The sequence below is a fragment of the Didymosphaeria variabile genome, assembly GCF_027946475.1.
Source record: "Didymosphaeria variabile strain IMI 356815 chromosome Unknown scaffold_3, whole genome shotgun sequence".
Lineage (NCBI taxonomy): Eukaryota > Fungi > Ascomycota > Dothideomycetes > Pleosporales > Didymosphaeriaceae > Didymosphaeria > Didymosphaeria variabile.
This window is the reverse complement of record NW_026611622.1, coordinates 681,881-706,142: the sequence shown is the minus strand read 5'-3', so window position 1 is coordinate 706,142 and position 24,262 is coordinate 681,881. Positions and strand designations below refer to the sequence as shown.

At 52.9% G+C, this 24,262-nt stretch overlaps 8 protein-coding genes across 8 annotated transcripts; 5 read left to right on the top strand and 3 right to left on the bottom strand.

Moving 5' to 3' along the window:
• Window positions 1-1,860: 1,860 nt before the first annotated feature.
• DPB11 (protein kinase activating protein dpb11) lies at window positions 1,861-4,680 on the top strand (the record flags this gene model as incomplete). Its single annotated transcript, XM_056212380.1, has 7 exons — window positions 1,861-2,110; window positions 2,158-2,795; window positions 2,851-3,121; window positions 3,171-3,263; window positions 3,346-3,382; window positions 3,449-4,400; window positions 4,657-4,680. The coding sequence occupies 7 exons, from the start codon at window positions 1,861-1,863 to the stop codon at window positions 4,678-4,680; spliced, it is 2,265 nt and encodes a 754-aa protein (XP_056072688.1).
• A 51-nt stretch (window positions 4,681-4,731) lies between these two features.
• N0V89_003579 (uncharacterized protein) lies at window positions 4,732-5,907 on the bottom strand (the record flags this gene model as incomplete). Its single annotated transcript, XM_056212379.1, has 3 exons — window positions 4,732-5,522; window positions 5,622-5,691; window positions 5,737-5,907. 3 exons carry the CDS (start codon window positions 5,905-5,907, stop codon window positions 4,732-4,734), a joined length of 1,032 nt encoding a protein of 343 aa, XP_056072687.1.
• A 528-nt stretch (window positions 5,908-6,435) lies between these two features.
• N0V89_003578 (uncharacterized protein) lies at window positions 6,436-8,923 on the top strand (the record flags this gene model as incomplete). Its single annotated transcript, XM_056212378.1, has 7 exons — window positions 6,436-6,811; window positions 6,862-6,959; window positions 7,007-7,876; window positions 7,925-8,011; window positions 8,058-8,304; window positions 8,352-8,583; window positions 8,632-8,923. 7 exons carry the CDS (start codon window positions 6,436-6,438, stop codon window positions 8,921-8,923), a joined length of 2,202 nt encoding a protein of 733 aa, XP_056072686.1.
• Window positions 8,924-10,842: 1,919 nt separating this feature from the next.
• N0V89_003577 (uncharacterized protein) lies at window positions 10,843-11,358 on the top strand (the record flags this gene model as incomplete). The annotated part of the gene is made up of 1 exon (XM_056212377.1): window positions 10,843-11,358. The coding sequence occupies one exon, from the start codon at window positions 10,843-10,845 to the stop codon at window positions 11,356-11,358; it is 516 nt and encodes a 171-aa protein (XP_056072685.1).
• A 2,353-nt stretch (window positions 11,359-13,711) lies between these two features.
• On the top strand, window positions 13,712-15,695 carry N0V89_003576 (uncharacterized protein; the record flags this gene model as incomplete). The annotated part of the gene is made up of 5 exons (XM_056212376.1): window positions 13,712-14,230; window positions 14,284-15,162; window positions 15,211-15,376; window positions 15,427-15,543; window positions 15,598-15,695. The coding sequence occupies 5 exons, from the start codon at window positions 13,712-13,714 to the stop codon at window positions 15,693-15,695; spliced, it is 1,779 nt and encodes a 592-aa protein (XP_056072684.1).
• A 94-nt stretch (window positions 15,696-15,789) lies between these two features.
• N0V89_003575 (uncharacterized protein) lies at window positions 15,790-16,754 on the bottom strand (the record flags this gene model as incomplete). The annotated part of the gene is made up of 3 exons (XM_056212375.1): window positions 15,790-16,344; window positions 16,394-16,694; window positions 16,750-16,754. The coding sequence occupies 3 exons, from the start codon at window positions 16,752-16,754 to the stop codon at window positions 15,790-15,792; spliced, it is 861 nt and encodes a 286-aa protein (XP_056072683.1).
• Window positions 16,755-20,609: 3,855 nt separating this feature from the next.
• On the bottom strand, window positions 20,610-23,375 carry N0V89_003574 (uncharacterized protein; the record flags this gene model as incomplete). The annotated part of the gene is made up of 1 exon (XM_056212374.1): window positions 20,610-23,375. The coding sequence occupies one exon, from the start codon at window positions 23,373-23,375 to the stop codon at window positions 20,610-20,612; it is 2,766 nt and encodes a 921-aa protein (XP_056072682.1).
• A 216-nt stretch (window positions 23,376-23,591) lies between these two features.
• N0V89_003573 (uncharacterized protein) lies at window positions 23,592-23,898 on the top strand (the record flags this gene model as incomplete). Its single annotated transcript, XM_056212373.1, has 2 exons — window positions 23,592-23,599; window positions 23,709-23,898. 2 exons carry the CDS (start codon window positions 23,592-23,594, stop codon window positions 23,896-23,898), a joined length of 198 nt encoding a protein of 65 aa, XP_056072681.1.
• Between the last annotated feature and the right edge of the window lie 364 nt (window positions 23,899-24,262).

The following is a 24,262-nucleotide window of genomic DNA, read 5'->3' as shown; positions in this document are numbered from 1 at the left end:
CGACGAGAGGGCATGTGTGGACTGGACAATGCTGCCAGCTTTGGGTCTTGTGCGACAGCTCATCAAAGTGGAGAGCGGTGTACAAAGGAGATCCTGGCTACGGTTGCAATGCCATGTCCTGGGGTGGATGATGTTTTGGGAAGGGGTTGCAGTCCAGCGCTCCCTGCGGAACAAAGGGGCCAGACAAAATGAGACAGGGACTCACGTCAAAATGTACTCAGAGTAGCGCCAGAGACATGGTACTGTCAGGGTGTTTATGGAGCACAGGAGCTGCAAGATGGTGCAGCGGTCAGCGAGGGTGCGGAAGCGTGCGGGTGGGTAGACCCTGCTAGAAGAGTGATGAGCTGGCGACGAGAGGGCCTCTGGCAGATCGCACACCGGCTGAGCAGGGCCTGCAATTAAACAGGGACGCCGAAACTGGGCCGTTGCAAAGGACTTTTCGAACCAGGGCACAGGTCGTTGTCGCGCAGGACGGATGACGCAGTGCGGCAGTGTGGGGTTGTAAACGAGCACGAATGGGTTGGCAGGGGCGTTAGGGCTGGCACTTGCAAATGGCCGCGTCAGGACTCTATCAGATGCTGCGGCCAGTCTCGCACCGGGACTGACAGAGGCTGCTGGGTCACCGCGGATGCAGGCATTGTGCGTTTTGTCACCACAGACGTGAGGCGGCGACTGCTGAGGGCGCCGGATAACCGCGCTACGTCACAATTTGAGATTTCAAGGCCCTCGCACCGTCTCCGCAGCCAGCGTCTCCGGGCTAGTGTGCCGGAGTGCTCGGCTCGCTGCATGTACCTACTACTGTAAGCCACTCCCAGCGACGCCGTTGTGCTGCGTGGCGGTTGTCCAGACAGCGGCTGACGAAGACACCTGACTGAGCCACGCTGGGCACTTGCACATCATCTCGTGAGCTCGTGCGAAGCACCTTTTGTGTGCTCGCGCGAGGCATGCCCACCGAGCCGGGGCCGAAGAGGGCGTGTTGCAGCCCTGAGCCACGGCGCCAATGCACGGGTCATGATCATGATCATGACATGTCTCTGTTTGGGCTGCCAGAGCAGCTAGGCGCAGAAATGCTCAGGGCAGGGCAGGCGAGCAAGAGCAGATGGCACCTTTATTTCCGGTTCAGCAATGCCATGTTGGGCGAGCACATGCTGGCGGATAACCAAAAGCCGTAAGTGATCGACAGCCTGGGCATCTCGAATAGGCCCCCCCATGCAGTGTGTCCCGCGATGGTCGACGTGCGGAGATCGACAACGAAAGTTCGGCGACATGCTTCGCCCACACTGATCACGAGAGCGCAAAGCGATAAGAAAACACCTCGCCGGCTCATAATTACAATTCCTGCGCAATGCTCAGCCCTCGTCATCAAATCAAACACCGCAACAGTGCGCAAAAGGGGCGTGGTGGCGAGCAGGCATGCCCCAGATCTAACGGCAGAGCGGCAAGATCTGATGTCGCTTAATGCGGCACCGCCTTGCTGCGACTTTCGGAGTTTACATAAGCTTGCCGCTAGCGCTCACGTGACGATTCCCCGCAACGGACGCGCCACGCGCATGCTTGGCTCGACGCGACAAAAGTGAAAGCCATTTGGCACGCGACGCGACGATCCACCCCCATGCATCTCTCTGCACAATGATCACAACCGCCGGGGCATATGGTGAGGAATCAGGCCGTGACGCTTTGTTATCTCAACATGTAGCTCACGCGACATAGGGACAAGCCAGATGCCCCTCGCCGGCGCCATTCTGTGCTTCACATCCGTAGCCCCAGAGCAGCGCGTACGCATTCCACCCAATCTGCTCGAGTCTCATTACCGTCACTAATCCAGCGCGACAGACAGAGCTCTCCGTCATTGGCGCGCAGATGGGCGCACAAGTCAAACTCGACCTCACCTCGGACGTCACGCATCTCATAGTCGGCAACACAAACAGCGCCAAGTATCGATATGTTGCGAAGGCACGTGAAGACGTCAAGGTCCTATTTCCTGAATGGATACACGCAGTACAGAAGGTCTGGATGGAAGGCGAGGATGCAATCACATCCGAGCTTGAGGGGCAATGGAGATTACCAACCTTCTACGGCCTGAAGATATGCCTCACAGGCTTCGACAACCGTACGATCGCAACGCCCATCGGAGAGTCATATGCTGATCGCGGACAGCCGAGCAGCGCAAATATATACAGGAAACAGTTACAAGAAACGGTGCTGAGTACCATGGTGATCTGACGAAGGCGGTCACACATCTTATCGCGGCTAATCCATCGGGAAGCAAGTACGAGCACGCCGTCAACTGGCGTATGAAGATTGTCACGTGGGAATGGTTCGAGCAGAGCCGCGAGCGTGGCATGGCTCTGGATGAGGTCTACTATCATCCTACAATGGCGGTAGAAGAGCGGGGTCTCGGAGCGTGGGACCGCCGCAGGAGCACATCACCCATGCTTGGGAAGCGCATGCGGTCCGCTGAGCAAGCCGAGCCCGTCCTCAATCCTTCACGACGAAAGCTGCGACGTGCTGCAAGTACCCGCTTGAGTGGACAGACCGAAGCCCTATGGGCTGGGATTACCGCTGGAGGCGTAGAGAAGAGACCCAACGACGGAGATGATTGGACTGAAGATAACGGCGCTGAGCCAGAGCCGCAACCCGAACATGAGCCCAGCGCGACGACGGTAGTTGAAACACGCGTTGATATGCAACCGAGAAAGGGCCGTGCATCCCGCCCTCGCGGGCCCTTCTCAGACGACAATGATGGAATATTTGCAGGCAGAGTAGTGTATCTACGCGGCTTTGATCATAATAAGGTACGTAGTCGCTGACCAACTAGCTACAGTGGTAACCAGCGCTTACTCAGAGCAGACCAACATCCTACGAGAACATCTAGACAGCAATGGAGCTGTAGTTATTTGTGACGCTGCTGAATTAGAAAACTTTGCCTCGGATGACCTCGGAGAAGGCTTCGTGTTAGTCCCTCACGATGTTCAACCTGACCTCACATCGCTGCCGGAAGCTGCCGGAGCCATGTCAGTAGTAACCAACTGGTGGGTCGAGCGCTGTCTCCACGGTAAATGCCTAGTGGACCCCACAGACTACGTTCTGTGTAAGCCTTTCGATAAACTCAGCATTAGTGGTTTGTTGATTCCACTCTGATGATGTCTTCGTGCGCTAATTCTACGCAGGATTGCAAGGTCTCACGATCAACTCTACCGGCTTTGCGGGAATCGAGTTGTTGCATGTCACGAAGGCGGTGGCGTTGTTCGGTGCGGAAACTAGTACCATCTATATCATAGTCGTCGCTAACTAGGGTAGGCGCAACATATGACGAAATCCTATCACCAAAGATATCGGTCTTAGTCTGCCGCAACGATAAGCCGAACCCTGAGAAAGTCAGGTATGCAGCCGACAAAGGCATACCTGTAGTGCATGCGAATTGGCTATGGGATTGCATGACCAGCAGCGAGATTTATCCCTTCGACGCATACTTGCTCAATACCAATACATCACAGCCACAAAAGCCGAGACAAAGGCAGAATGAATCTTCGAACAAAGATGTTCCCACTGCGCCTCTATCCAAGGAAGATAGTATCAAGTTCCAACAAAAGGAGGCTCAGAAAGCCAAGCCTGCTTCTGACTTTCGAAGCAATTCACGTCGTCCAGGAGCGCTGGAGCTGTCAGCATCCGGACCTCCAACTCCTTCGACTACTGGCTCATCCACCAATCTGAATACAAATGATATCCAATCTAAACAATCTAGCCTAAGATTTGAACAAGACGCGCAACTCCCAGGGATCTACGATGGCACAGCCTCCATCCCTCTACAGGATGTCGACCCCAGTGTAAACTCTCCACGCAAGCCCTCCACTTCATCCACTGATTCAACTACGTTTCCCAAACCGGCTGACCCACCCACAAAGCCGGCGCCGGCGCAGCGGAGCACTAGGCCAGTCAGACAGCCATCTCCAGATTCCGTCATCCCGCCTGATACCGAACCTCCCATCGAGACTCTATCCGAGGCGCCGATCGCACAGCCCCCGGAGAAAGACTATTCCGACATCATGTCGAAGTTGCTCGCTACGCGGAAGACTTCTGCTCCTGTGGATAAGGAAGATGAAACAGGCCGACGAAGACGGCGCCCGTTAGGTCGTGCGCAATCTGGGCGCTCGAACACATCGACTACCGATGACGTATTCTCCCGACAATCTTCGGCCTCAAAGGTTGTCGAAGAGGAAGAGATGGGTGAGGAGGACGGTCATGTGCTCGATGCTTTCAAACCGCCAGAACCGAGTCAGTTGCTTGGTTGGGACTCTCCTGGAGCGCAGAGGGCAAGGGAGAAGATGATTCGGGCGATCGGAGGGAACGTTACAAGCGAATCTCCTATAATTCAAGAAACAAGGGTCGTCAAAGATGCGGTGAGTGAGACTTCGCTGGGAATGGGTAGGCCAAGCAGAAAGAGAAGGGGATGACATGGAGAACTCGACGTTGGAGAAAGATATCTGCTTTTTGGCTAGCAGAGGATCTATTTTTGGAGATCAGAACAAGGCATAGCAACGGTGTTTGTGCAGACTGCATAGCGAGGCGTTCAGATATCTTAGAAGCAAATGGATTCCTCACTCTTTCGAGTTGCGTACACAAACCACTCCCTCAAGTACTCTTTTGCTACCGTAGTGTACCATTATCATCACATCCTGAGTATGCAAGGTGCTCATACATTACTACCAGTATCATACTTGCACTTTCCCATCAGTCTTTGAGCCCATACGTAACCTTCAACCTCCGATCCAAATGCTCCTTCGCCGTCAAGACCTCGCGTCCCCCACTCCCACCCAGCCCCAGCCTCTCCCTCTGGCTCTTCAACTCTTCTGCTCCTTTACTCCCAAACGCTTCAATGATCTTGCTCGGCACAGCCTCCAGCCTCGCACCATCCAACGGATGGCAGAAATACGCCATGCTGTACCGCTCCTCGCCGCCGCTGAACGTCACGCGATGCACCGTACTCTTCAACATGCCGTTCGTCCAAAAGCTCAACAAATCCCCAATATTCACGAGAATGGGCGGGTTAGACGCAGAAGCAGGATTCACGGGCACAGGCGCCCAGGTCTGGTCTGGTTTGAGGATCTCGAGCCCGGGCTGACCAGGGAGTCGGAAGAGCAGCGTTATACTTCCGTAGTCGGAGTGCGCGCCTGCACGGATGGACTCAGACGCGCTGGCTGCTTTTGTCTTCGGATAGTACAACATGCGGAAGATAGTGCCTGATGGACCTTGCGACTCGTCGTGCCGGGCTGCGAACCACTTCTCGCCTCCTTCCTCTTCTTTGATCTCCAAAGCGGTACCTAGAAGCGTGAGAATTCTCGTACAGATTGCGTGGCAGGAATCTAAGAACTTGCGGATCTCGGAAGAGGATTGTGAGAGTGGGGAGGGCAGTGGCTGGAGGTCTGGATGCGGAGGCGAGATGTTGAATGCTTCTTTTGGGTCGCCTGGGTGGGAGGGGTCCAGAGCTTCGCCGGCCATGGTGACCCAGCCGCGATTTATGCCTAGGCGCGCGGGTGTACAGTTAGTGTAAGGCGGACAAGTGAGATGCGTATTTTTGTAAAGTCTAAAACATGTTCGCTTCGCAGCCAGGTGTTACGTACCGCCGGCGGCTTCGGAGTGAATGGCGTGGGTGGACTTTTGGGTGGTGGTTTGATGGAAGAATTGGGAGGACTTGGTATGTTAAAGGAGGATTAAATGCATGAGAGGGCGACGGACAAGTTTGAACATGTTGTTGACATCTTCATTAGGAAGTAGTGAGTCGTCTTGCTGGACGAAGAGGAAGCCATGCGTTGATGCGGCGTCGAGCACTTGCTGAGCAACTTCTGGTGAGGGTTTTGAGATGTCGATAATAGGTATGTGCGTGCCATTTGCTTCGGAGTGTGGCATGTTGAGACTTGGTGTGTGTAAGTAGTTCAGAAAATGGCGACGATGGGGATGAAGTTGTAGATAAGAAAGGTGCTCGGGTGAGATGGTTCCCTGCCGATATTGGTCACGCGATTTATGTCATAGAAAGATGAGATCAAGTAGTTGTGCTCTATAGTGCGTCTGATGAAAAAGTGGCTCTTGAAGCACAGCTTGGATTATGGATTGATGAACATCAAGTGCCACTTGCAAATCTGTGTATAGAGATTGGCCAATGGAGGGGTTCCGCCGTACCTGAGCGCTTCCAGTTAGGCTCTCTGCACGGTCCAGGCGGGTAGTGTTGGGAGCTCAATTGTTTGGAAGCTCCAGGGTCTCACGACCAACATTAACTTGCAAAACTACCAGCTGTCGCTTCTTCCTCCCCACGCCTCCTCCGGCTTGAGTTCTATCTCTAGCATTCCAGCTATTTTCCTCTCTTGCATGGGGCGCACCGCTCCACTAGCCTCCCGTGCACATTGACGAAACCTCCCCGCCCTCTCCGCACCGCGCAACATGATTCGCGATTTCCAGACATGGAATAACACAATCGGCGAAGCGTCGCAGCTCGACGACCTGCGCGGACTTCGCGTCGGTATTGAAGCAGCGCATTACCTCGACCACCGCCTTCTCAATCGCCCTCGCATCTCGGAACCGCTTGTACCTGCATTGGGTGGTCTGCCGCTAGGCTTTTGGCAACACATCGAGGAGGACCTCAACAAGTTTGCGCAATTTCAGATCGAGCCATTCTTCGTATTCAGCGGGCTTGACATTGCAAAGCAGGACGATCCATTCCGTTCGAGGCAGGAAGGTGCGGCAGTCAACGCGGCTGCGTGGCATCTGTACGACAACCATGAGGCGGAGAAGTCAGTGCAGAGGTTTGGAGAGTCACGTAGGTCTACCGTACACGCATGTTCATCGACAGGCACTGATAGTGAGCAGCATATGTCACCCCAGAAGACCTCTTCGGTGCGCTTCAGTCCCTCCTGACGGAGAAGAAGATTGCTTTCCTCGTCGCACCGTACAGCGCATGGGCTCAGGTAGTGCCAACCCTATCTGCTACAATTTCTGCGCTGACACCAATGAGCTATCGTACCTTGAGAGGGAAGAAAAAGTCCAAGCTATTTCCGGGTCATCTGAAGTCCTCCTCTTCGATTGCGACCGAGTCATCACGTCCTGGGATCTCGAAGAGGGCTTGTTCAAGTGGATAAAGCGCGGAAAATGCGTCGCTGATCTGAGGAAATATGTCCAAAACGCCGAGATCGCGGACGAGACCTTCGTAGATGCCTGCCTACTCGCTGGCACTCACTTCCTACCCACACTACCCAACTTGGATGGACCCAACAACAGGAACAAGGTATCCAAAATCAGTGGGGCTATTGAGATGATCATGAGCCACGGTAGGACGGGCCATGCGGTGGTGTTGAACAACCGGGATGATCCAATTTTCCAGCGGACAAATTACGTGGACAGGTACCGCAGGGCTCGCCTGGCTGTGAAGCATCATCCCATCCTCACGACTGACGGCAAGATCCAACCTTTGTTAGAGGGTCAGCTTCCCAACGATTCCCACGAATTCATAGGGCAGCGGTTACCTGATGAGGTCTTCTACTACATGTCGCGGGGCTTGGTCAACTCGCGCGTCCTCAGCTGGCGCGCGGCCAGTGAGATTGTGGAGGCACCGCCGATTGACGGTGGTGATGGCGCTGCATACCAGGACCTGGTTAGCACCAAGCTCACTCCACTACGAACGACCGCCATCAATTTGTTGTCCTCGTCACTTCATAACTGGTATCAGCACAAGGATATCGATCTGAAGTGTTGGTTCAAGGTGGACCAAACCGGAAAGCACCAATCAACTACCATCAGCATGAACGGTCTACCGGAATGGCGCAAGATCGTGGACACTTGGAATGTAAAAGAAGCCACCTTCAAGGATGTCGTGGCGCAATACGAAGTATGCATGGTGCTACTCTATCCCAAGTCCTATCACTGACATGTCTAGCCGGCTGGTCGTCTCGGCTCTGCAATCCTAGCTCTCCAAGACTCCGACTTCGTTGCGAAGTCCGTTTCGAAGAAGGATGTCAACAATGTAAGCAGGTTCTAGCGATGATTGAACCCTCGCTAATTCTTCTCAGCCCCTGAGCACGACTGATGAGATTCTGTACAACTCCATCTGGCGTTTCCTCGTACTACGAGAATACATCGACCACAACCACAACCTTACCGCGTGGGGTAAGGTGTTGAAGACTGCCATCACTGCGCTGAAGGGCAAGCCAGAGTTGGAAGAGGCTGTAGTCGTTGCGATCGAACTCATTCGCCTTGGTGTTCTCAATTGGGATCTCGATATGTTTCCTTACAACGGCGCTCCTATGCGTGGCGAAAGTACGTATCTGTGTCCGTCTTGAAGATGTATGACTAATAGCATCCAGCACGGGACAGACAATTCAACCTCCTGGTATCACGAGTAGCAGGGCTCGGTAATCTCCAGCACAAGGCTATTGGGTTCACAGGACCTCTTAGCCAGCACCTGCTAGCGTATGGCTCCATTGTCAACCTAGTCCGACAGACTCTCCGTGATCTAGTAGAGGTTGCTGCAACGCAAATGTTCATGGGTGCCTTCGCTAAGCGAGACCTAACGAATTTGTCGGAGATCGCCATGAAGTGAGTTAATAAGCCAATGTTATGTGGGAAATTTGCTAAAACATCCAGCCTGCCGTTCCTCCTGCCGAACAACTGCGCCCTCAGTATCGCCGTGAAGTCGTATCTCGACGAACTGATCACCGACCCGGACCCCACATCTGCCAACACCAAGGAACGCGTACGTGAGACTGCAGCTAACCGCTACTTTCCACAAGCTCTGGATCTTATCGGGGATCTTCAAACGGCTGGTCAGCTATGGGATGCAGTCTATGACGGAGTCAAAAACTCGGGCAGTGCGCTCAAGGAATCGGAGAAGAGGCAGTGGGCTGAGGCGAACGACTGGCTGATCGTGCGCCGATAGGTGAAGCGCCGACGTGACAGCGGTTTTATGGTTTTATGAATTGGTCTTGAATTCTTATGGCCATGTACCTACCGTCCGGTACTGGCAGGGAACGCTATGAAGAGCACAACTGGCCAGAAACGGGGTTATACCTGCACCAGGCCGCTTGTAGAGAGATGGTAGCGCATATGCTATGCCGAGCTACTACTTGCGTACGCTGCCTGTGCAGACATAGATAAAAAACGATACCAATGCAATTAATATCTGCAAGCACCATTTTCGAAGTTCCCGCTGTCACTGCTGATGTTGCATTGACTCTGTTCGCCTAGCGTCGCAAGACCGCCCCAATCCTTCCCCCTTCACCTTCACCTCCCACCGCCCTCCGCGCCTTCACTTCACCTGGTCACTCACCCTCATCTCAATCCAAGGCACCCACCCTCACGTGACCTCTAGCGCCTTGGCACCTGCCTGCTCCCCCAGGCCTATATAAACCCTCGCCCGCTCTCCCTTCGAGCGCCATACTTACCTTCTTTGACCTGCCTGAGCTCAAGATTCCGGGCAGGTGGTCGCATCCGCCTGCATTGCACGGCGCGGAGTGGGTGTGGCTCCAGTGTGCCGCATGGTGCCCTGGTAGGGATAATTTTTGCTGGTCCATTGCCGTCTGGGCTATGCTATGCTTTGCTTTGCTTTGCTTTGCTTTGCTTTGCTTTACTTTTCATTGATGTCTGCGGCGAGGCTGTGGCGTTGAGGAAGAGAGCTTTATGGTGAGGTTGAGGTTAGTTGTGAGGACGGTGGATGAGGTGGCCTGGGTTGTGGGATATGTAGGTCAGCAGTTGATCTCTCGTTGCTGGTTTGCTCTGCTTCTTCTGTTGATGCCCTGCTCTCCAGCGTGCTGTGTCGCGTCTGTTTCGTTCCGGCGTGTAGCTGTTTTTGTTGTTGCTGAAGTTTAGCTTCGCGAGGAAGGAGCGACTTGGGCTCACCCTGACCCGCGTCAACATCAGCTGTGTCTGCTGTGCATCAGGGCCATCACCCTCAGCTGCTATCATAAGACATGATGCTGGTTGCACGTAGGGACGACAGATGCGACGCGAGAATCGCTTTGTGCTGGCTGATTGCTCACATGGAGAAGGTTTCGTTCCCTCCCGCCCGCAGTTACATCCGCAGGGTGTAATGTAGCTTTCCTACCCAGTGCCGCCACCAGGATGCCATTGACTTATCTGTACCTATCAGCGGGACATGCCCGTTGAGTAAAAGAAGCCGCACGAGGTCACCTGGACTTCGTCCGCTCCACAGGTCGAGTGACTTGCGGCTCCGTGTGTTTGCTATCAACACGGCCGGCACTTCTGGGTCCTCGCCTTGACTTATTGGGGGGGCGTTCGGGCGTCGAAGGCGTCATCGTCGACTTCGACTTCTACAGTCGTGTGCTGTCCTCGTATCGCCATTCAGCACGTCCGCCCTCTCGATGCCGAGTATAAAGTCGGCCGTGCATTGGCTCAGCTGAGGACGCCCCGCTCGTGCATCGCCTTTCGTTAGCACGCCGACACCTATCTAAACTTGCTCGCTTTGCAGTCGACTGTCTGGTGCGATTGCTGTCTGCCAACGTGACAAAGCGCGTGTCGAGGAAGCCGCGTCCGAGCGTATCGCAAGCCCAATGTAGGATGCTCAAGGAAGGTATAACTAGGGCCACCTGTACGCTTCAAGTGTCTCGACACCTTGATAGATCAGCCCTCGAGCCCATTGTCTACAGTTCCCTTCTCTTTCGACCCTCGTGCCACGACACGAGCTAGACAATCATCGCATTTGACGACTGAGCTCGACAATCCCTCTCACACATTGGCGTGCGTATACTATATTTTGGAGTGACTTAGCGTCTAATCGAGTCGCAGACTTCGTCCTTTTCACGGCCCAACAACTCTACATCTAGAATTCTCTCTTCAAGAATGCACTTCATCCTTCTGACCCTCCTATCACTCCTGACCCTCTTCGTCACCGCCACCCCTGTCCCCCAGCATGGCAACCCACCATCCCTCACCAACAGCTCACCTCTCCTCCAATCGGGGCATTCCCCACTACCCGCCGAAGCTGGCATTCTCGGCGAAACTCACACCAACATCCGCTTCTCCGCCGTCGACAACTACCCCTTCACCCGCATCAAGAACAACTTCGGCGCATGCGCCTACGCAGGTCCAGACTCGCGGTTCCTCGAGAACGACCCGGGCTCCTGGATGGTCTCCCTCGACGCCAATGTGCCGAACTGGGGGAGCTACTGCGGGAAGAAGGTCAGGCTGACGAATCCGGATGGGCGCACGGCGACGGCGGTTATTGTGGATAAGTGTCCGGGGTGCAGTGTTGGTGGTGCGTTCAGTCTGGATTTGTTCCATGCGCCGTGGTCCAAGGTGGGTGGGAGAACAAGCGCGGATAATGTGTATGGGGCGAAGTGGGAGATTATTGGATGAGTGAGTGGAGGCTGGGTGGACGAGGTGGACGAAGTGGGCGAGGAGGGCGAGGTGGGCGAGGAGTCAACGGTGGCTGCATGAGTGGGTGAAGGCTGGGTGGACGAGGTGGACGAGGTGGTCGAGAAGTCAACGGTGGCTGAATGATTGGCTTCTCAGATATATTGAGACTTGTCCGAAGAGTTGCTGATATGTTGATTGTACTGGTGAAAGAGTACATTCTCTGACTTGAGGATATCCGGCGTGGAATCTTTGATGTAACTTTAACTTGGTCCAGCCAAGAGTGAAAAGTATTTTGAGCCGGGGTATCCTGAGCATGAAAAACTCTCCCCTGCGCTGTCCTATGAGCCAAATCTTTTTTTCTGTTTCTTTTCTGTAAGGTAGGCACGTCGCGCAGTAGTTCTCTGGAAACGTCGGACGCAGTCGGTGCCGAGCGTCGCTGAGTTAACGCGTATGCCTCCCAGAATAAGCCGGGATACATTAGCAATATATTTGTGACCAGGTCAACCGTGTTGATGTGGAAAAGGGCTAGATTGTGTCTCAGCTGCAGCGCAATGTTGACCATATTGAATAACTTCGCGCTCGGGTATAACTCTTTCAACACACTATGATTATGATGTGTATCCTGATATATTGCTTTGAGGACGTCGCAAAGCACAGTTTCGGGTGATTTCCAGTAGTCGATGCAGAGCTCAATATCGTAAGGGACGAGTCCAATAAGACCGTAGACCTTATCTCTCATGTCCTTACACTGCCAATCAGTGAAGTTATGTAAGAGTGAGTATAGTGTCCTTGGTTCGGATTGACCCCGCAATATGACGATTGTATGTGCCTGCTTGAAAGCATGGTAACGATTCAGGTGAAATGGATGATATTGCTTGAAGAACCTCTCGAAGCACACCCAGTCGACTCTTTTCCGACCACACATGAGGTCAACTTGCTTGGCTGCTATAAATTTCACTTGGTAAGCCGATACGTCTAGTATCAGTAGGGATCAATTTACTAGGAGACACATACCAATTATTTCCTGCAGTATCCAAAGCCTTGACCAATACGGCCTCTGCACCAGAGAGATCATCGCCGCTTGAGTGGCTTTGGGGAGCAATGAGGTTTTCCGTTTCTCGTGAAGATCTTGTTTGTCTTCGACTACTGTGTTCGCGATGCATTGCATTGCTACATCGCTGCCTTGTCCGGAATCGCCGAGCCATGCAATCACTCCCGAAGCTCGTGTGTATATCTGATGCATCATCCGAACCTGATGATTACGTTCCTTTGGATTCGACTGATCGATGCATACCTGGTCTATCCATAGCCAGCCATAGCTCTCCCACTGCAGGATATTCAGAAGCCGGTATGGGTTCTCGCCAACAGCCAATTCACGTCCCGCCACCCGGATCTTACAGCCATCAGTATTTGTACCCCAAGTATATGAGATGGCCTTGTACGTGGGGCATCCATTGCCGATGTCGAATCGTTTTCCTTTAGCAGTGACGGCGCCATCGCTAGGTGTTTCGAGCCTGAGCAAGCGGATCTGAGCCTTGCTCAAGTCAAGCGATTCATGTCGGTACACCACTGGGTAGGCTAACTGAAGCGGTTCATATTGGTCTATAGATCACGGAATCGGAGGCGGAGTACGCCTTGCTCTTCGTTGGAATCTCAGATTCGCCGCCCTCGTTGTGTTGGTGAGGGTGGGTTTGGTGACTGCGCAAGGCTCGATGAGACTTGGTGAGGCGTCTCTCTATCAAATGAGCTACTCCGGTGCAAATAGAAATCGCGGCATTGTTGTGAGTACAAGGATGATCGTATCTCGTAGGTCGATTCATAGCATTCCGGATGGCACGTTACACGCACTGTAGTTCGTCTACACGCTGTCATTGTGAATTATATACGCGGCTGCCTGGTGCATAGCCCCCCTGTGATACACAGGGGGAATACGAGCAGTCTCGCTCCAGATACGATCCATCTCCCACAATCTCCGCGTCATCTCCGGAGGCAGTAGCAACCGAACCACTTGCCGGGTTACGTCAAGGAATCTCAACCTCGACATTGGACGCATACCGCACTAGGTTGTCCCCGAGTTATCGGCTGCACACCTTCCTTCAAGGTTTTCGTTTGCCTTGTGATCGAGTTGTGGGCCGCATAGGTTGCAGCGCGGGGCCCCGCATCGGCACCTTCATAGGTGTTCGAATCTCACCATCAAAAGCTTAGCATTGGGCTTCGTACGAACCTCTCCCAATATATCTGTGTAATAACTCTGGTGTGCAGTCTTGGTATTTCGTTGTGTGAAGTTTCGCTGCAGTTTCTGTTCCCTCTTTGCCGGGCTCACAGATCCTCTCTCCCCTAAGGCACCTTCGAAATGGTTAACAAAATCGACGTCCTAATATGCGGCTCCGGTTCCGCGGGCATCTTCGCAGGAACCTGGCTCGCCCGCTACGGAATTCCCTTCACGATGCTCGAGCGCCGGGCAGGCCCCATGGAGATCGGCCAAGCAGACGGCGTGCAGTGCCGGACGGTCGAGATCTACGAATCATTTGGCCTGTCAGAAGAACTCCTTCGCGAAGCGTACCATATCCTAGAGGTATGTTTCTGGGGTGATGATGGGAGTGGCGGGATTGAAAGGAAGAGCAGGGCGATGGATACGGAGAATGGATTGAGTCATATGCCGCATGTTATTTTGAATCAGGCGAGGATGAATGGGTTGATGCTGGGGAAGATGGATGAGCTGAGTGGTGGGGAGAAGAGGATTGAGTATGGGTGGGAGATTAAGAGGGTGGAGGTTGATGAAGGGCTGGTTGGAGATCCGCAAAATTACTGCTGTAAGGTTGTGGCAGAGAAAGACGGGAAAGAGGAGACGTGGTTGGCAAAGTACGTCTTGGTGAGTTATAACAGTGTCTGACCATTGCTGATATCACCGACTAATACATTCAGGGATGCGACGGAGCCCACAGTATCGTACGCAAAAGCCTAGGCTACGAGATGATCGGCGATACCACCGATACAGTCTGGGGTGTCATGGACATCTATCCTCAAACAAACTTTCCCGATATCCGTCGAAAGTCCACAATACACTCATCGTCAGGTAACATACTAATCATCCCACGGGAAGGAGGCTCGCTCGTCCGCTTCTACATTCAACTGCCTCCTGGCTCACGAGCAAAAGACGTCAAGCTAGAAGATCTGCAAAATACTGCAAAGAAGATCTTCGCTCCATATCACATGAACTTCGCCGACACGTTCTGGTGGAGCGCCTATAGCATTGGCCAACGCATAGCCGATAATTTCCACAAGGACTATCGCGTCTTCCTGACGGGCGATGCATGCCACACACATTCGCCCAAGGCTGGCCAGGGCATGAACGTCTCGCTGCAGGATGGATACAATCTTGGCTGGAAGCTAGCTTCAGTACTTCGCGGTATATCACCACAGTCCTTGTTGCGCACGTACGTACTCGAGCGTACAAAGACCGCCGCAGACCTAATCGCCTTCGACCGGGTCTTCTCGAAGAAGTTCTCGTCAAAGGAGGAGCGCCCCGGCGAGTTTGCAGAATATTTCGTGAAGAGCGGGAGGTACACTGCGGGATTCACAGCGCAGTATGAAGACTCGGAGTTGACAGATTCGAAGGGTAGCAGGCAGACATTGGCAAAGAACTGTGCCGTTGGCATGCGTTTCCCAAGTGCGCAGGTCATACGGTTCTGTGACTGTAAGGCCATGCAATTGCAGCGCGTGTTGCAGAGCAATGGGCGGTGGCGAGTTGTGGTCTTTGCCGGTAATATTAATAAGTCAGATTACAGGTTGAGGCTTGAGAAGGTAAGAGACCCCCAGACGCGTGTTTGGAAAGATCACTCATGTGTACAGCTTGCACAATTTCTTGACCCTCTCGCTCGTATCCTCACACCTGCCGGTGCAGACATCGACGATCTCATTGAGCCGATCGTAGTGTTGAGGAGCAAATTTCTGGAAACACAGCAGGAACAGATACCCGGATATTACTGGCCTGCGACAGGAAAATGGAGGATACGAGGCAAGTTAGACTATCATCTGATTGAAAGTCTTCTGCTAATCTGTGTTCAGATCTCCGCAAGGTATACGTTGATGACGAGCATTACAATTCAGGGCACGGGCATGCTTATGAGAAGTACGGAGTAGATCCGGAGGTTGGCGCCGTCGTCATTGTCAGACCGGATCAATGTAAGCGCTCTGCTCGAATGCTACTTTGATAGGTGTCAGGCTAACGGAGAACAGATGTGTCGAAAGTCACGGCGTTGGAAGACTTTGATGGCATTAGAGCCTTCTTCAAGGGTTGCATTGTGAAAAGCGAGAGTTCGAACGGTAAGCTGTAGGGTGAGCATACGCTACTGTAAGCTACTTCAAGGTTTAATTGGCATAAGCTGAGGTGGTGAAGTGGGAAAGTCTATTCATTACAAATTAGAGAACTCAATGTCTGACGTGTGCATCTTCCAGACTCTTGATGCTCCCAGTAGTAGTCATACTATCTGCCTTGTTACTCGTTGGACTGACCGGTCCCATCTCGATCGTGACACTAGGCACCCAAAGGTGTTGCTCCGACGTGCCATCGAACGTCTTCTGCTCTAATTGTATCCTCGACGTCGGAGGTCCGTATATCCTCTCTTCACTCTCACTCCGCTGCAGCTCTTGGTGATGACTCCTCGAGTTCGTCACGTTGACGCTAACAGTCTTCGATATGCCTCCATTTCCTGGGATGCTCTTGAGCCCAAGTCTAGATTTCCGCTCCGACCGCAGTCCCGATCGCCATGCTGATGCACGTTGGAGCGATCCAGACATGTAGCGCCCATCGTAGGAGTTGTGCGACCAGGCTTTGAGCCTGAAGATTCGTTGGAGGAGCGGATACGTCAGAGGTAGATTCGCGCAAAGGAAGGCGGTGTAGGACTCGCGTAGGTACCACGCAGTCCATTCGAGTCCGAATGGATGGGTGAAGGAATAGTACTTGTTCAGGACAGCTGCGATGATCTACTATCGTAAGCAAGTAGGCTAGGCTAAGCTAGAGGCGCGTACTCACATTGAACGTTCCGATCAAGAATAAACCGATCAGAATCGCTTTGTTCTTCTTCGGCAGCTTGACCTTGAACAGGAGTGGCATAGGAATTGCTATGATCATAATATCCGAAGATATGTTGAGCACAGCATTCGTGATGAGGTGGTTGGTAGCTGCGGAGCACTGAGGATTCGAAGGAGGAACAGCCCAATATTGGTTGAACGGTCGGCACCAGACTCCCAGATACAGGATCTCCATGACAACGAAACCAAGAGCCGTGTAAGCGGAGACAACCAAAACAGCCTTGTGCTGTGGTAGAAGTGCTCTGTAGGGCCAGTCAGCGCCTAATTGAACAAACTGAGGCGAGGACCAAAACTTACGTCATGCGCTTGTACATCAATAGCAGGCATGCTTTGACAAGCCAAATGGTGCAGCATTGCATCTGCTCTACAACTAGGACTAGCTTAGATCCATAGATTCGTCTCTGGATCTCATCTGCCGAGAATTTGGAGATGTCTTCGTCAGGAGCAATGAGGTTGCTGCTGCTGCGAACGACCATATGCATTGCACCCATCAAGGCAGTCATTGCGACCTAAGGCGGTGGTTAACCATGGCCAGTTTAAGGGAAAGTGGTAAGACTTACCATAGCAACGCAGATTAGGTAGTCATCCGCACCAAGAGCTTTCCAAGACCCGTGGTGGAGCTTTCTGGATATTAGGCGGGTTATGAGCACCAGCCAACATACGGCATACCAAATGCCAGACTCTGGCTCGAGAGTCGACATGGTGCTATAATAGTTATAGGGACGGCTCTATCGGCCTAGCATCAACGATATCGCACAAGAATGATATTAAGGGTATCTCGAAAAGAATGACAAGTGAGCCAGCAGAGACGGTCCGTCGTCTAGAAGAAAGATTGCGAGTTTGGATCTTGATGCATTGGATGTTGGCGCACAGGGTCGAAGATCCAACTGGGCTGTGGTCGAAGTTGCTTTTGGATTGCGGTTGAGGTTGCGTGTGGCGTAGGCAGGCAACGGTTGATGTCGCGATCGGGATCGTATAAGGTTCAAGAATGCCGGTCGAAGCCGATGATCGACAAGAACAGTGTCGATGATAATTAGGTAGCGATTCGCTTTGGATGATGTAGTATTTGGAGGATCTCCGGTACCCTTAAGTTTAGATGTCAGGTCTGTCAGGAGAGGGTCTTCGAAACAGCGGCTCCCGCTTGTCATTAATGTGTGCCGCCTGTGTAATCAGCAGCAAAATTCGCGTTCGGTGCTGTCGGTGCCTTTTTGGTTGGCTTCGCACGCTTCCTGCATGGACGGAGGCTACTAGACATTCTAGCGGAGGCACTTGTGCATTAGCTTCCAATCAGCTGGGTGAACCTTGTTTGGCGACCACGCCCTATGCCACTCACGTGAATATCGCCTCGCTCCCCCACTCTGTCTTTAACCAATGATGAGGTCTTGCCCAGGGTGCAACATCGTACCGAGGTGACAAAGATCACATATTGCCCATGCTGCCCATCACAACAGTTTTATATTCCCTCAGTGCAACTCCAGTCTGCGCAGAACCACTTCGAAAAAACTCGCTGGCTGTCATGAGTCCGTTTCATCGCAAAAGTATCGGCAGCCAAGCTCTCGCGCTGATTCCTAATATTACATATCTCGATACTGAGTTTGTTACAGGGGGAACATCGCATCAACGCTCCCCCACGGTACTCACGCTCTCGTGTTTGACATTGCGTTACCTTCCCGTGTTGTCTTTGCGAGTGGGGCCTCGGAGCCCAACTGAAGCAGCACAGTCCCTGAGGGCGTATAACTTACCGAAAACTTTGTAGACCAAATTGGCAGGCAGAAGGTGGCTTGGAACGGCAGCCAACAATGGCACCGTACGATGCAGGTGCGAGGGGTGTCAGGGGACGCGGCTCGTGGCTCTGCGTGAGACCAACTAGCGGGGAAGTCTACTGGAGGCGCTTAATTAGCGATGATGATCCGCGTGGAGGCACCGTCAGTCTGGATCTCGCGAAGAACATTCCATGTGGCATGAATGCACGATTGTCGATCAAGGATCGAAACCGACGAACAGGTCGTCGGTGCTTCGAAAGAAGTGTTTCATGTAGATAATTGAAAGGCATTACATTTACGTAATATTGGGAGAAATTAATATGGTGTTAGTAAACGCTTCGCGGCTTCCACCGGCCCACCCAGAGGACCACTTCCCCAGTAATCCCCACCGATGATAGCAACCGCGGCCGCCTCCAGTCTCTTGTGCCGAACTCCCCGAACAGCTTCAACTTCAATTGACCCTACGGAGCCTTCGAGCTACATAACAATGCCTTGAGTCAGTGGAGAGAGTGAGAGAATTGAAGTAAGAGACTTTCGTCGTCACCAACCTTGTCCAACAGGTTCGTGGCTTTCGAGCGGCTTGCACCGCGACGATATGACAGAAGCCACCATCCTTCGTGCATGGAATGTTCCCTGGGTGTTCCTTGGGGGACACGTCTCCGCGACATAGCATCATAAGTTGAAGCCACCATGCAGGAGACATGATCAGGCTAATCATGCTCTTGCGTGATTTTCTAGTCTCCGTGGAGAGAGCACTCGCACGAGATCGTCTCCAGTGTTCTGGTAGTACGTGAAAAATGTTAAAAAGCGCACCAATCTGTGCTTTGGACGCCTGATGGAAAACAAAATATTGGACCCTGAGATGACTATCTAGACGAATGGCGTAGCAGTGCTAGTCGGTTAGGACGGACGCGGAGACCTCACTATTCTCGGCTGCGAGCCGATTAATAGCGTATTTTCTACCTTCGTACAATTCTTGTCGTGTATCTGGGGGCTAAGTGGGACAGAAGTGCGCGCTATACTTTCCTTATAAGTCAACTACGCGCGGGACAAGTCAGTGGCAGGCCGCGTGTCCCGACTTCTGAATACGAACATATGGGCTGGGCCGGCAATGGCCATTCCACGGAGAGGATTAAGCGACAATCAGAAGTTTAATCCTCGTACCCAGAGCAGCTATCGCAGACCATCGGTTCAAGGGACACAATTTAGTCGTACCACCGAGCGGAAGGTGACAGATAGTGGCAAGATCACTGGCATTTGAACGCCCTCAAACTCAGAACGTACGCCTGAGTTCCGGGAATGGGCGAAGATGGCGATGAACGCAATCGAGTGGCGAGTAGAGAAGGCTGCGATCGCAGAAAGCATATCGCAAATGGTTCCGACTGTCGAACAAGAGAACGTTGCGTACGATTTGTGACTAGCGACCGCCGAACGTAGCTTAGCCCCCACGTTCCTGCAGATGTCGAATGTGGATGAAAGGGCATTGAACATGCAGTCGGCAAATCCTTCCCGCACCTCGACAGAGGAAGCACACGTGGGCATGATCGACAGGGCTGTCAACACCTTGCAGGGAGATCGACGAAAGAGAAGCCCATGCTCCCGGCACGCCTTAGTCTTTACAGCGCTTCGTCAAGAGTGTTAGCACAACAATCTTATAAAACAAGAAGCAGCCGACAACATGCCTCATAGAACATGTGTACTCGCCTAGGCGCAGTAACAATGACATCGCTAATTCCGTCCTACATCTCGACAAAACAACGACTCGGGTGTACGAACGACAATTATCTCCTACACTGAGCGGGCAGCCCAACAAAAGCGTAGCCGATGCTCACCACGGTATCGCGCCTTCGAAAACCACGCAGAAAGGACCCACTGACCTGGAATCGGGCCCTTCTTCAAACATCACCTCCAGTCCACGGATGGCACACCGTATGGCTGCAGAGAGTGAGAGGGTTTACATGCGCCTTCTTCAGGTTATCAAGTCTGGTCGCATGTATACGAGAAGACGTGGCCAGCAATCACCGTGGGCCGACGTCTGTAAGCCGTGCAGCTATTGGGGGCAGAGTAAGGGAGATACGTATCGTAAAGGTTCAACCTTGTCGTGAGAATTTATAGGGTGGCAGATAGGTTATTAGCCATAACTTTAGGTAGGTGTAATACACCACATCAGAACTCAATTGCATGAAGGGCAGGCAGCAGTCTGGGCAAAACCATTCACTCGCAAAGCAAGCAAGCTTACACCCACGTCACACACGAAGCACATACTTGAGCGAAACCAAGTCGAAGTCTAGCTCACGTTAACACAGTGTCCATAGTACAGGATGCAATGTAGCGTTTACTAGGGTGTTGTACAAGATGCCAAAGCAGTACGTATATATACAAGAACGACGAAATCTACTTCTTCTTCTTCCTCTTTCGCCTGTCTGGAAGCGAACTCATCAAGGCCTCTAGTGCCTCTAGCCCTGCCGAACTAGGCTCCCTCGGCGACGGGGACGCATCAGAATTGATGGTCCTACCTTGCGCCTCTAGTCCTGTCGAAGTAGAATCCCTCGGAGACGGGAACGCATCAGAATTGATGGCCCTACCTTGCGCCTCAAATGTGGCATGAAGCTGGTGGGAAGCGATATCATGGAGGGCATCAGGGTTATGTGCATCCAGACCACCTTGCTCCTCAGACTGCGCCATGTCCTTTTCCAGCCAATCGTCCCCCGAGTGGCGTACGTTCGTCGGTACATAACTGATCTTCGGGCCCTCCTCGTGTTTCTTCTCGCCTATTCCGGAGGCGATGTCACTAAGCTTCAGATGGCCCCTTCTGTGGATAACGCGGTCGAACCTTGGGTGCCACATAAGAGCATGCAGCTTCGACTTGCCATACAACCTTGGTTCCGGGAATAACGGCGTATCCCAGATCTCGTTCACCCGGCGGACGTATTCTGCATATGGAGTCGTGTTGACAGCCTGCATGATGCGGTTTGCGCGAATATGAGAACGACCTCGACCAAACAGATTGATGAACATCATCTGTAGTGTCTTGACGACCGTCCTAGAGTTGACGTAAAGGCCGAGGTAGCGCAGTTCCGCCACCGTCTTGAGGCCAATGTCCCAGTTCAGGCGCTGTAGTATGCCCCTTCGGCGGAACCGGTCACGATAGTGCTCCTTACTTGCTACACCTGAGAGCATGGACTGCTCCGTCGGTGCATTGGGGAGGAGCCCTACTCTGAATCCCCATACAATAAGTGCTTGCTTGAATCGATCCGGAAACAATTGTCGTAGGGGATGGTGCTTGTGTGTCTGGGCATGGATCGGACTCTCAATATCTGATGGTCTCCAAAACTGTGTTTTGGCAGGATTTGAGAGACGTAATCTTTCAGTATCGGTGTCCAGAAATCCTGGTTTGCGGATTGTGCGGATCGAGACCTCTCCTCGGGGTGCGTACCAGCAGAAGAGCCAATGGATAAGACGTCGGAGCTCGCGCATGCGGCCAGTCATACCATAACGTCGCAGAATCTCGTGCCACAGGAAAGGAGAAATATACCCTATATCGTTGTCCAAGATGAACAAATACATGCGTGCGACAAAACGCAGATCATCGAATCCTTTTCGGTGTTCTGTTGTCCTTCGGACAGGCAGCCGCCCTCGTCGCCGGACGCGGAGAATATTAATTCTCAGCTTCGCTATCGAGCTCGGAGAAACAGTGATCCTATTCTGAGCCATATGCTGTAACGTTTGAACAATTTCGTCTGGTACACATCGTGTGGTCTGAGATCGAAGTAGGAGATTCCAAGCCCGCGTGGCACGCTTCTTGTGGAAAAGACTAAGGATTGCCAGCGTGCGGTGAGCCTGGTCCCAGTCATGCTGCTCGAGGTAGTAATTCAGGAGCTTGGTCTGAAGCCCGACATCATCATAGACTTCGGGATGTTGATCGCTCTCCAGCATACTACGCACTAGGAGATGTTGCCTCTTTTGCGCAAAAACCTCTAGTGCCAAGGAAAAGACGCCGCCCTGCAGTGCAATACCTGACGCTTTCAGTTGTTCGAATCTCTCAGACAGCTCAGAGCTTGACTCTGTCCTAGACGCCATAGCACGTACAGCCAGAGGTCCGATCTCATTGACGCCAACCAAGGCTAGCCCTCTGATGACAGAGTCAGGTGGGACTGCTCTGGTGGCGAACATTCTGGCACAGAAGGAGTCTTCAAAGCGAACGGGAGCAGTATCCCGGCCGCGCAGACGGCGCAGTAGAGCATGGTCCATCTCATCCTCGCTTCCCAAGCTTGCAGCAATGGCAACGTTGACCCGAACTTCGGGATTGGAAGAACTCGCATTGCGGGCTAGGAACGCCTGGACCATAGGAGACGCGGCGACCTCGGGTGAAGGTAGATCACCTTTCAGGATGCACGCCGAATGCCACCTAAAAGCCTGAGTAGGAAAGCGTTCTAACTCAGGAACGACCTCGTCGTACAAGTTCAGTTCGTCGCTCTCCTTATACATTTCTAATAGTATGTCGTACATGTCTGTCGTTAAGCGTCCTTTGTTGATTCGCACCAAATGTTGCAGTGGCAGTGACTGCAGTTGAAGCTCCCGCCGCATGAAGCGATGGTATACCAGTGCCTGCCGGGAGTATCCCGATTTTGGAAGCCAGTGAGCTATGCACAGTTCATACAGGCGTGGATAGACGTTGCCTGTCCGTCTGCGTAGATCTGCAGCGTGGTCGAGGAGCTCTATGACGACATGCTTGTCCTTGACAAAAGTACCCCATAGAAACTCGGCTTCTGGTGTATCGTCCGTGGGCAAGTCCAAGCCGAGCCGATTGCGAGAGACCCATACTTCATGGATGCCCTCGCGTCCCTTTCGTCTTGCTGTCTCTTGTAATCTGTGGGCCAAGTCGCTGACATTTGCAATCTGATCCAGAGCTTGTGTCTTTCCCGTAAGGAGCTTAGGATTGTCTTCGGCATGGCGACGTATTTCTTGGTCTTCCCAATGCCTCCATATCCATCTCTTCTCGCCCGGCGGTACGGAAGCGTAGTTGCGGCGAGGGCAGGTGCAGGCGACGCATCGAGCAGCGTTCAGCCATGCGGTCGGTGGCGCTTGAGCAGCGACGATAGTGCAGAGAAGCCTCAACGCAGACGGGCTGGCGAGGAGCTTGTCCAAGGCCGGTGGCATGAATCCGCACAACGAAAGGGGCGCATTAAGCCATTGGCGGCGAAGGCGCGTCGTTGATATACGAAGCATGAGCTCGAAAAATCCGCTGACATAATGAGGCCCACAGCGCTTGGCGCGCTGCTCGGGTCGTTCGATGCAACACCTCGTCAATCCAACACTACCACCACCGACCCATTGTCCCCGCACCACACCCGCGAACCCTCTCCGCTCTTCAAAATGGCAGGGTACGTCTTCCCTGCAGCTTCCGACGTGCTTCTTGCCCGCGCCGCGCCCGCGATAGCCGCGCCCTCTCTTCTATGCACCCACTCAAAGCTTGTCACTAACGACCCGCAGCTGGATCTACCGCGAGAACCGTGTCCCCTCGTACCAGAGGGAGTTCCAGAAGCATGACGGCCTACGACTGTGGATGAAGGTGCGTGGCGCTCTAGGCATGGGCTTGGTGGCATGGGCGAACCGCATGCTCCGGCTGCGAAAGGACTCATGCCGTGCCATTGGAAGCTCGTGGACGATCACGAAAGACTAGACCACTAACGCTTCATACAGTCCCGCGGCAAGTGGATGATCCCCGCTTACAAGGCCGTCCTCTACACCAGCATCGGCTCCAGTTTGTACATGATGGGCCGCCTTGTCTTCGTACGATTCCCACCTTCGTACTGGATAAGCGTGATACTTACCTATATTATAGGGACACAAGACCTGGTTCGGCAAGAACTAAGCAATATAAGTGAAATAGCAAGCAGTGGAGTGCAACAGGGGAGGGTAGTTTATCGGCCACAATGTACAAACAGTCAGCAGAGCTTGAACCAATGGCATAGATTCCCTTTGTTTTTTACACACTGTGACTCCAATCTTATGCATTATTTTGCTTCCACCGGTAGTGCTTCTTA